This window comes from Atta cephalotes (assembly GCF_000143395.1).
Source record: "Atta cephalotes unplaced genomic scaffold scaffold00073, whole genome shotgun sequence".
In the NCBI taxonomy this organism is placed as follows: Eukaryota; Metazoa; Arthropoda; class Insecta; order Hymenoptera; family Formicidae; genus Atta; species Atta cephalotes.
The window spans coordinates 425,734-438,142 of record NW_012130137.1 but is presented as its reverse complement, the minus strand read 5'-3'; the positions used below and the strand labels follow the sequence as shown (position 1 = coordinate 438,142).

Below are 12,409 nucleotides of genomic sequence, written 5' to 3'. Positions count from 1 at the left end.
CGTTTTAAAATGTGAAATCGCAATTTTAATTGTGATCGGCTTGAACACAGAACGCAAATTGCAAGCTTGTTGCATTAGTCAATTCAATGTATCAATTTTTAAAATGACGCTTCGAGATTGGCTTATAATTATACATTATACAGCATAGCTGGCGAAGACCCGGAAATTCCCCACTCCGTCAAATCGTGTGAAAATGCATAGCATGCCGCGTGCGAAGTTTCGCTCAAAGTTGTGTCTCGTGGAGCCAACATTGTAATAAGCAATGTCACGATTAGATTATTATGACGAAGTAGAAATCGAAGATTTTGAGTACGACGAGGACGAGGAAGTTTATTACTATCCCTGTCCATGTGGTGATCAATTCCAAATATCTCTTTCCGACCTAGCCGCCGGCGAAGAAGAGGTTACATGTCCCTCGTGTTCCCTCGTGATCAAGGTGATTTATGATAAGGAGATTTTTCGTATTAAGCAAGAAGAGCTTGAAAGGAAAAGCGATAAAAAAGAATTAGCAACTCAACAAGTTTAACATAAAATTTAAGGTAAAAAAAGTTATTCCAAAAATTTTATGAGATAGGTTAGGATTGTGCTAGAAAAATATAATTTTATGCCAAAATAAACAAAAGTTTTAAGACTATGATCCACTGAAACTATGATCCACTGATTGCTTTAAAAGTTATAGAGACATGTCTATCCAGATGAATGTTTATTTTTGTATCTTTATGTTTTTTTGTTATCTTTGATTTCTTTGTACTCAGTCAGTTAACAGAATGGTCCTAAATACGATTGATTACTTTCTTACTTTCATATCTTGGCAATTAAATTTTAATAATGTAAGTTTTAGTAATTTGGCGTTAAATTTTATTAATTTTATATCATTAAAATTTTGATCATTTTCATTTTATTAATCCTTTTTATTTTCTTATTGTTAAAGGAAATTTTGATTTTGAAAAAAACATATATAACAAAACATATATTTGTAAAATTATTTAATTATTGAATATAAATTGTGATCTAATTTATGAATTTCTTTATATAATTTGCTTGGAAAATATTGCATGATTTTTAATTTTATAATATCTGAATAGTTTATTAAAACATTGTTTTATCAATTAATATATTATATCAGGAAACACGAGAAGCAATATCAAGAACAAAATGGCAGGACGCGGTAGAGGAAAGTCTGCTATGTCCTTTTCTATGGAACAGTTGGGTATCTCTAAAGGAGAAACACTATCAACACCAGTTCTGCAACCATCTTTAAGTTATCCTCCATTGGATCATAAACCTCCACCTATTCAAATAACCAACGAAATGGAATATCTAGTAGAATTGAAAAGGCATTTCACTGAATATATGCGAGAGTCACCATATTATGTGAAAGCTGCTATTATAAATGAAGATATTGAACGATACAGCGATGCTTTTAAAGAAGATTTCACAGACAATGATGAATCAAAATATGAGGCGTATCATGATTGGAGCTTAATGCCAGAGGAATTAAGAGCGTTGAAGAAACGAAAACCCTGGCAGAAAGGAAATAAGAAGAAAAAAGACATGGATATTGTGAAAAAGTTATCAGAATTGGAGAAAAAAGAAAATATGCAACACCCTGCAGAAGAGGAAGATAAAGAAGGGAATGAAGAGGAGAATGATGAAGAAAAGGAAGATGGTGTAAAGGAAGAGGAAGAAGATGAAATGGATGATGGGACTGATTATGCAAATGAATACTTTGAGAATGGCGATAATTACTATAGTGAAGATGACAATAATGACGATCAATTTTTTGATGCATAAATACTTGTATGTTTCAGAAAAATTTTTTTTTATATCTTGGCTCTTTTGTATCTGTCAGACATTTTCACGCTTTAATCACAAATAGAATTGAAAAGGCATTTTACCGAGTATATGCGAGAACCGAATATAGATATGTCACCAAATTATGTGAAAGTTGTTATTGAAAATGAAAATATTAAACAATATAATAATGTTTTTAAAGACAATTTCACAGAAAATGATGAATCAAAAGATAAGTTAAGGGCGCCGAGAAACTGAAAACCCGTTTACAAATTTTGCAAATTCACTTAAATTATGCAAAGATTTTTATTTTTTATAATTTTTCAGTTAATTTTAATATCAATGTTTCGATTAGCGCATAGATTAAACTGACAATGTGAAAAGATTGTGCACATATGTCACTACTAAACATAATATAGGTTGAATAAGCAACATTGATTTACTTTTTTTTCTTAGAACAAATTCTCCATAACATCGTTTTTCTTGTTCTTCTTCTATTATCTCTCTGGCTTTATTATACCTCTCTCATATGCTTGTGGTGTGTTGATTATTGCCACGAGTATGCGAAGTCTACAATTTTAATGCCGGTTCTGAACGACGGATTTTTCGAGAGGAATTTCTGTGAACAAAGATGCTCTCTAGAGGTTGCTGATCTTTTTCGAGAGAAGACATGAGTGTAAATATTTGATTGCTACCGAGATCGAATCTGGGACTTCTGGCATGATAGACCAGTGTGTTGTCTGCCATGTCACTCTCGTGCTCGTTAATGTCGATTTTTAATTTCAAATAACGATGGGACATAAATACGTTTAGTTTTTCTTTGCTGTCCTCTCGTTATTGATTGAGGGAAGGAAAGGATTCATCATAACATGTGGATATAATTTGAAGTAGGGGGCACATAGCGTAACAATTAAAATAGTCTAGAAATCACAGGAAGCGTCGGCGTGTTTTTTTATTACGAGTATTTCACAATTTCTAATATATAATATATTTATATAATATATATAGCCATAATAATCTGCAATTGTAATAAATGACCCTTTTCTATGATGCCATCGGATAGTACAAACGCAATTTTCTTGGGATGAGTGACTGGGAAAATGGAAGAGGAGGAAAGGGTAAAAATATAGAGGAATGATGTGTAGAATACCCAAAAATACCATAGCGTTTATAATGCTCGTTATGTATACGTTAAGTTTTAGTGATTTCATCCCATGTTTATATATGTATATATTTTTTTCCTTTATTTTTCTAATGAATTGCCGACACGAATTAAGCGCTTTAAAAATCCGTGTATTATAAGGATGAAACAAAAATTAAATCGCAGAGAGAAAAAGTTTTCCGAACTCCCGTAAAATTTCCAGTCACTGGATCATTCATCGTCGTTCTAAGACCGAGTCCGTCATCAGAGGATATCTTAGGACTATTGAGAGATCCGAATTCTTTGCAATAAATAATCCGGATAGGGAAAGAAATTGCGCGAAATTTTTCTTTCGTTTGACACGATGTGATGTAAATTTAGAGTGTGATGGCAGTAAATCGCAAAAATAATTCCATTCGTTACTACTTTTTTTTATCAAAAATTTGGAATTCTTCGACCGAGTCAAGTCGTTTTAAGTTGCAAAGTCTAATAAAGCACTTGGGAGTTATCGCAAACGATTTGAACTTAATTATTTATATAACGAGCCGTATATCTTTCATGCGGAATTATGCGTGCAAAAAAATAGTACATCTTTTATATTTCGTGAATATTTAAACGATAGAAGATCAATAACAGTATCAGATCGATACTAATTGAACCAATTAAACTACAAGGTACGGTAATAAAAGTTCTTCACAAATAAGTTACATTACAAAATATAACATTTAACATACGATATGTATATGTATATTTGTATATACCTATACATGTATGTTTCATATACATGAGATTGTGTAAACAAGTGTATATATGTGTGTGTGTGTGTATGTGTATAAAGAAAGAATTAATAAAATTGTTATGAACAGTAAGATTGTTATGGATTATAATTTTGACATATCTACACTTTGCACTTTGATACTGAAGAGTGTGGTGCGAAAATATAATTCAGAAGAATCTTAATTCAAAGTTGTATATAAAATAAGAGAGATATTTTTAATATTATAATAGGGATGACTGATAGAACTTAATTTTGTAAGCTTTAAAGCGCTTTTCACTTTCATTAGATTTGTTGAATTGTATAAACAACTAAAATAATAAGTATCTGATTAAAATAATTGCACATTGTAATAAGACAAATTAAGTAAAAAAGCTAATTATCGGTTTATCCACTAATGTCTATTAATGATTCAATTGATGTATCGTTTGTATAAATCGTTCTTAATAAAACAGTTTAAGATAGAATCTCATTTAATGTGAAGGCGTGTAACAATCCCGAGTCCATAGTGTAAATATTCACTATGGACATATACACCATGCCCGAGTTATCGATTCTCACTAGGAAATTAATTCAGAATTATTTGCAGTTATCTAATTGTTACAATATTTCTTGTGATCACGTTTCTTAATTTCCTTTTCGTTGCATTATAAAATAGGTTATTATACTTATATTATGGGCGAGGCAGAAAATTAGGTGACAATTTGACGATCACGCACTCGGCAATGTCCGAAAGACATTAAATTCTCCGAAAATTAAGTTCATAACGGAGTTATTGAGATGATGTTACTTGATTATATATTTGAAATGTATTTACATTTGAATTCTTCAGGTTTTTTGACCTCAGGTTTCTCTCTTCGCGCAATTCTACGACATGTCATTTCTGTATTTTTTCATTAATATCTATAACATTTATATTAGCAAAATCGATTCTTTTCGAAAATGATGTTCAATTAGATTCTTCGAACGTCTTACTTTTTCTTGAAACCTCTTTTCTAATACTTTCGCGTAATTAGAAGACAGCATACAATTAGTGTTATCCAGCACTCTAATTTGTCGCGATGAAAAAAAGCTGTCTTGCTAATCGATAAGAATTCATGTCTTCAGTAACGATTATCTTCCTACTTTCGTCAATGAAAACGAATGATAAAAACATAGAATATTTTAAGGAACTACGTACATTCCGCTTGGACAGCCTTTTCACAGCTTCCCTATCTACATTTTCATCACAATAATCAAATGTGCTCAGACTAGAATATGAAAAAGAGCAAAAAGCGCATCTTTGAAAACGATAATATACATCCACAGCATATGTAATTATAGCTATGAGCGCATGAATCTCGCAACACGCTCCGATGGCAACTTTCAGATACCAGAATTTCAAATTAGTTATCTTATTGCTCGCAAATCTAGAAAAAAACGATACCTCACAATTTGATATTTTAAGAAGTGCTTACAAATAAATTTATCGAATCGATACGAATGGAGAACTATTAATGAAGATGTTAACGATGAAGTCGTTAAATGGATGTAATACTTGTTTTCGCTTTTGGTCGTTTTGGACAAATGGGAAACGTCGTTTCTCACGGATCGAATCGCAATCTAATTCATGCAGCGTGACATTCTGAAAATCACAGGACAGGTCTGCTTCTGTATTCGGACGGGCAGTGTGAGCTTGCGAGATACTTCTTTAACATGTTTGAAAAAAAAGTCAGTTACAACAAGCCATATATACATAGTTTTCGCTTCAATAGCGTCGCTTGTGACAAATCGCTCGGATCTTGACTGTGAAAAAAAAGAAACACCTATCTCGTTTAAGAAAAACATTTTAAATTAAACATATATACATTTAAGATCACGACGGCTCTATAAGTCAGTTTATAAGAAAGAGAAATCTTAAATAACATGGAATAAAACAAGATAAAGTTAATTGACAAGTTTAAAAAACAAGATTAATTTAGTAATTGAAATTAAATAAAATATATAATAGAAACATTTATTTTCAATATTTTTGTGATAGTAAATTTATTAATGTTTAGTAGAAATTTGTAGTGTGAAAGAACTTTTTGTCTCTGAATTGATTAAAACCTCTTATTGAACAGATCGTCATGAGCACAACTAACGATATGTATTCAACCCAAATACTAGACTGAATGTCAAGTAGATGCTCGCGATAAAGGGCGCAACAAGGCAATAATTGCATTGGAATTGCATCGGCAAATGAATTTGGGGCTGCAGTCAGCCCTTTCATCATCACTCGATGCTGCGAAGCTTTCCATGTCTGTGATATAACAGTTTGTGATGATAACTCCCTATCAAGGAAATTTTTAAATTTAAAAGCACGTCTAAAAGACGTCGTGACAACATCTGAAAATTGTCCTAATTTTTTTTATCTTTTTTTAATATATTTCAGACATCGTCCACTTTATGATGCAATTTTGAAAAAAAAAAAATCGACATTTTGTTTATATATGCACCGTAGTGGGAGAATTATCTCGAGTTTTATGAATCGGAATCGCGCGACTTATTCTAGGTGTCATGCTCTTTTTTTGTTTTTTTGTTTTTTTTCATCAATTTAGTATTTCGCTAACAATTCTTTTAACGTTGAATAAGAATACTTAATTCTGCGTTACAAACGCGACATCGAAAGCCGAAAGGCGAAGGTACAAAAAGGATCACATTGTCACTCAATAAAACGTTTCAATAATCCATCGCATTCCTATACGTTAAGTAAAAGATCATTCTCTGGATGAAAAATTAGGCCGACTTTTTACGCAATGGACTTTCAGCGGGAAGCGCTACTGTGCGATTCATGCAGATGTAATATGTTCCTCCAGTGGTCCTCAGATTTTTCTGTATTTTCCAAATAATTTCAGAATTATTGTGAGAGAAATTATTGTAAGAGAAATAAAATAAATATTAAAAGCAATAATTGTTTTGTAGACACTCTACAAAAGAAAAATTTTAATCACAAAAAGAAGATTTCAACAGTACATTTTTCTTAATATAACTAAAATATAATACAATTGTTATTTTTTGTAATTAAATAATAAAATAGATATAAGAAAATTAAAGTATATTGAAATTGATTATAATTCCTTTATATTGCAATATAAAATCTGGGAATCACTGATTAACTTGAAGCTTCTACAACAGCTAAATCTTTAGATGCGCTGGATGAAATTTGTTTATCTTTTCCCTACGATCAAGTCAACGATAATCCTTACATTCAAAATCGTTATGTCGAAATCACATTTAGGACCGAGCAACAGTAAGTCGAGATAATAATTCTCGTTTTCTTTCGTGTTGAATCCAGCCCGAATCCTTGTCTTATCTGTCAAATTTCTCGTCAAATTGTTTGCTCTGACTTTCATTCCTCTCATATACTTAGTGTCTTGTGTGTATTATTTAGTATCATTATTATTAGCATTATTATCGTTACATATATGTTGCTTCACTAGGGTTGATTGGCTTTTGGACGTGGATCTGGATGGAGTGTGGTGTATATACCATGCGCGCGCGTGAAAGAGACAGAGAAAAGCTCCAACATTATCTTCTTTCTGTCTCGCGGCGTCTTCGAACGAGGACGAGCGAGTTTTCTCCGAATATTTATTGGTTCATTCATCCGACTGTGAATGATGAAAATGGAGTGTTTACAATAAAACATTAAATTTTTATGCTTAAATATATGATTAATAATTTATAATTAATAATTGGATCTCTCAATAAAATCTTGAATAAATACTTTCCATATTTCTTTTTTTTCTTCTTTATTTTATATTTATAACAGTCTAATTTATTTAGTTATTCTTTAGTATTATACATTTTTAATAATAAAATAAGTCTTTTTGAAATTTATTGCAAATCCGAACGACGAACCTCGCTCGTCATCGATCTCCGAGTCTAGACCTTTTTTGCTGTCGTCATTGTTTTCTTCAAAAAGGAACGTATGAAAGAATATATATTTGCGTAAGAAATCAGACGGAATATATAGCATGCAGAGCGGATAGGTAGCGTCCATCAATCTTCCTTTTTTTTTGTCATTTTCTTCTCTTGATGAGCGTGATTTTGATTTGCTATCGATTTAAAAATTTGCATATTCTCGATAAATTTGATGTTTTTTTCAATCGAGTGTAACATCAAATCACATCGTTTTCACCGTTATCATTATCGCTATCCTCTATATATTTTTCTTCTTCTTCTTTCTTATCATCATCATTATCACATACACATAGCGACATTTCGTGTTTAATCGTGAAGATGTTCAATGCGCTATGTATGTACTCTGTGTGAAAAAACACTACGTCTCACTACAGTAATTCATTTCCTTTCATACGTGAAGACTAAATTGGGCCGTGAATTTTTTGAAACTACGCTTGTGACTCGCATCTCCTGACCATTTGCATCGCGATACATAATGAATAATCAAGTGAAAATTAATTGTTTTCGATTCTTATAATATTATATTAAAGATGTTCTAAGAAATATTTTTAATATAATATTATAGGACGAACATTATTAATAATTGTATAATTTCTTTATATCACTTGCAATCACTAAGCTTGTGACATAGTATCATTTTTATCTCAATTTTCTGAGAATTTAATAATATAAATCATTACTCTTTTTTAAAGTAAGCTTCTTGGGTTTTTTATTTCTTGAAATATAATTACTGTGTATCATTTATCAAAAATATCAATCCTTATCAGTTCTTAAATAATATATCGATGCTGTGCTTCCAAATAGAATTTAATTAGAAATAAATTTTCACGCGACGTAGAAATTATATCTAAAACCATATTTTGAAACCGATCGAGAAGAATTGTTTACTTCATAATATCTTTCAGTGAGGAAATTAACGAACTTGTCTATAAAATCACATGCGAAACGATCGAGATGCGGTTTAAAGGTGGAGTAAATTCTTTCGTGACGACAATACGTGCGTTAAGAGAGATCTCTTATTCGAAAGAAACTAGTTCATGATTTTGCCAAGGATTCCACAGATCCCTTCAATCTATATATAATTCTTATATAATTTCGATAAAGTATTTTGCATAAAAATAAACGACAAAAATAATATAATTAATTTCCAGAATTTTTTAAACTAATAAAATACATTAAAAATATAAACATAACAAAATACATTAAAATATAAATATAAATAAGAAAATAAATAAATATTTTACATATTTTAAATATATTAAATTTAAATAAATATGCAAAAATTAATAAATAATAATACTTAACAGTTCGATTTGAGAAATCCTCAGCGAGATGTCGAATTTCGTTTACAACCCGCGAGTGCGATAATATCCCATAATTGTATACATACGTGTATACGTATTAATAATTGTATATTCCGTATATAGACTTATATAAAACGCACGAAGCGATTATTCGAAGGCTACTCGTTTCAGATTTTATTTATTTATAGCGACAAGCCGTTTCTGTACCTGTCGGCTCGATACTTGGCTTCGAGTTTTATCAATGGAAAAAGAATTCGGACTTAACTACGTGGATCCCGCGTATACGGGATCATTTTAATATCCTATATAACGTTAATGTTTTTCATGTAAATGTATATTCGTCTAGACACCCTCTCTATGTCAATGGGCATGTCTATGTGTTGTGTGTATGCGTATCATGTGTACAATGAATAAAAAAACATTTGCACGATCCAATTTTGTTGGTATAATTTTGCACGAAGAAAAAACATATTACTACAAATGCTTTATTCCATATTTTAGTACAAATGAAAACATTAATAGAAACACTTTGCGAGAGAATATCTTTTCGCTTCATAAAAAATTATTCCAAGATAGAACGTACAAAGTTACTTTTTTTATTCATATGTATTTCATATAATTTTTGTTAATATGTACCTCATATAATTGTATCTTGTTTTTACAATCTAATGAGATCTCGCAATAAGATCACTAATCAAAGAATGAAAAAAAAGACGCGAATATATTTTCCGTGTATATATTTGTGTATGTATGCGTGTGTTGCATGTGTAATTGTTATGTATTTGTATATGCAAGCACGTGTAAGTGTTAGATGATTACGTTCTTCGAATCATTCGAAGTGTGAAACAAGACCGACGCGCAACCTGCACGCACCGTCGTCGTATAAGCTTCTCACGTCAATCCTTCATCCTGACGTATCCTTGTCTAGAATTATTTCTCTTTTTTTTACTAACGATGCGACGACCGCAAATTCACGACGCTGTCCTACAGTCTGTCTTTTGTTCTGTCTTTTGAAGGAGAAAGAAGCTTTTTATTAATGAATCAGTAATTTAATTCGAGCTTCTGTGCTTTTTCAAGTTTGTGTCTGCATGAAAGCCTTAGAATCTGATCTTGCTTAATCTGAAATGTGTAGCGTTATTTTGATCGTTTTGACCGTATGCTTGTTACGTAGTAGTCCTTAATAAACGAATAAATTGATTATAGACCGCAAATTTAACCTTCAAGAATAATATCGATTAGTCTCATCAGTTATCCGTTGTTCTTTCTATCTTTCTATAAAGTTCTATTGACGATTGTTTCTTTTTTTCAGATAATTCCGATTTAAAATCGGCATGATTCTTCCAATCCTCAAAAGTCTTGAATATATTTTCAGAATATATTTTAATGTAAAAAAAAAAGGATTTTATTCCCGAAGATCTTGAATTATCAAAGCGGCGTTTAATCGAGAAAATTCCTTTACGAGAATATCATCTCACTTCTTTTTCCCCTTTTCGCTCTCACGTGTATAACATATATTTTTCTGAGCAGCTAAAAGCTATGAAAGCACATGGACAGACCAATTGACGATAGGACATAGCAGAGTGGGATGATAATTTTCTTCCCAGGAGGGCTGTCTTGCCCTATCCTACTGTTCTTCGTCAAAGCGTCTTTTTCTTCTTTTGTCGTTCGAAGATCACTGCTTTTAATTCTCCGCGCCGTTGTTGCCCTTTCCCCAGAACTTGTCGAAGCGGTTTCGCGCCTTCTCTAAGACATCGGTTGCTGCTGATCGTTGTGCTGAGCCCGGTACCACTGTTGGTGCTTCCAGAACGTGGTAACCACCCGTAGTGCTACCTCCGATACTACTTCCTGTACCTGCAGTGCTGCTACTGCTACCGCCAGTACCTTGACCTGGCGACTCGGCTTCGAGAACGCGGTAACTCTGTAGTGCGGGCGACGTCGACGATGTCGTCGTCACCGGCGCTGTCGTGATCGCTACCGGTATACCGCCTTCCCTTTTACTTTCCATCTCGAATGTCGGATCTTCCAGACGTCTCAGGTTCGTGCCTATCACTGACTTTATCGACGATTCCGGGCTCTGTCGCTCTTTCGTCTCCTCGACAACATCGGTGATCTCCTAAAATTAAACGCAAAAAGAATTATCGTAAATTACTCTTTTTGTCGCTATGAAATGTAACAATCGCTTATGTATATGTACTATATTTAACATAAATAATATATAAATGAGATTATATTTTATATTAAATTAATTTGGATTGTAAATTATTACCTTTAGAATATTTAAAATATTTAGAATAAGATACAAAATATTGATACATTTTTACAATAAATTTTTTATTTATTTTTACTTATTTATTTTTTTATAATATATTATGTGTTCTTTATGAAATATCAATGTCGATATTTTTAAACTTAGATAGTAAATAAATTTTTTTACATGATTCCATTCTAGTTGTTCTACATATAAAATTATTAAACTAAACTCATAAAAAAATCAATCAAAACTTTCGGAATATTGTTTTACTTTTTTCATATATTTTATAATAAAACATGAAATGTTTTGCAAAAATATTCATTTTTCAATTAGCTTATTTTTAATATTTTCGAACACATAATAATAAGATATAAACACATAACAATAAGGTAAAAAGAAAGTACTCGATTTGTTCAATGTTATACATACATGCAAGCGAATCGAAAATATAGCGAAAGTATATATTCTGACCTTCTCATCCTTCGTAGGTGTGTCCTGCACGTTCGTGGGCAATGGACTGTCCCTCTCTGAGTCCAAATCCTTGTGGCCGTTTATGCCGCTAAAACTACCGAGCGAGACGCTTTCGCTCTCGGGTGATTTGTAGCCGGAGTGCTGGGAATGCTGTGATTTGTGTTGAGCCGCAAGCTCCGGTGGTGCTGATTGCGGTGCCGATGGTACTGAGGACGGTGCCCACGTCTTCGCCTCACTATGCGGACGCGTCAGAGGTTCTTCGAAAGAGCAATTAGAATTACGATCATGATAATATTATAGTATTATGTATGTCAAATCATAACACGCCACAAATTTATTTACATAAAGTACATGGAAAGAATTTGTTAAAATATTTATTTAAAATTTAACTATAGATCTGAAAATAATTTGGACTACCAAAATAATTATGTAAGAAACTCAAGCATGATAATCAATGCTGAAAACAAAAATTTTTATATTCTACACACCAAGCGTCTATAATTACATTTATAATTTTGATAATCTGATCCAACAAAATTATTTTCAAATAGAATATTCTATGTATTTTTATAGAAAATTATGCATTAACAGTAATATATTATATATATATATATATATATATATATATATATATGTGTATATACGTTGTATTGTAGTACTTAAACCTACGTCTCTTTTAACTTAGTAACTATTTTTTAACTTTTTACGTCAACGATGAAGAATACTTTACC

The 12,409-nt window shown here is 31.7% G+C and overlaps 3 protein-coding genes across 3 annotated transcripts in view; 2 read left to right on the top strand and 1 right to left on the bottom strand.

Annotated features, from left to right (window-relative positions):
* Positions 1–262: 262 nt before the first annotated feature.
* Positions 263–526, top strand: LOC105624146 (DPH3 homolog). Its single transcript, XM_012205503.1, has one exon. It carries the CDS (start codon positions 263–265, stop codon positions 524–526), a length of 264 nt encoding a protein of 87 aa, XP_012060893.1.
* Positions 527–1,155: 629 nt separating this feature from the next.
* On the top strand, positions 1,156–1,794 carry LOC105624145 (DNA-directed RNA polymerase III subunit RPC7-like). Its single transcript, XM_012205502.1, has one exon. It carries the CDS (start codon positions 1,156–1,158, stop codon positions 1,792–1,794), a length of 639 nt encoding a protein of 212 aa, XP_012060892.1.
* An 8,843-nt stretch (positions 1,795–10,637) lies between these two features.
* LOC105624144 (nuclear receptor corepressor 1) overlaps positions 10,638–12,409 on the bottom strand; it is a 64,741-nt gene continuing 62,969 nt past the window's right edge. Inside the window, exons 15-16 of the mRNA XM_012205501.1 lie at positions 11,679–11,935; positions 10,638–11,069 (exon numbers count right to left, since the gene is read on the bottom strand). Of these exons, the coding sequence (XP_012060891.1) occupies positions 10,638–11,069; positions 11,679–11,935 (689 nt within the window). The remainder of the gene's footprint in view (positions 11,070–11,678; positions 11,936–12,409) is intronic.

Coding starts and splice junctions, on each gene's coding strand:
- LOC105624146 (XM_012205503.1), top strand. CDS start 263: ATGTCACGATTAGATTATTATGACGAAGTAGAAATCGAAGATTTTGAG.
- LOC105624145 (XM_012205502.1), top strand. CDS start 1,156: ATGGCAGGACGCGGTAGAGGAAAGTCTGCTATGTCCTTTTCTATGGAA.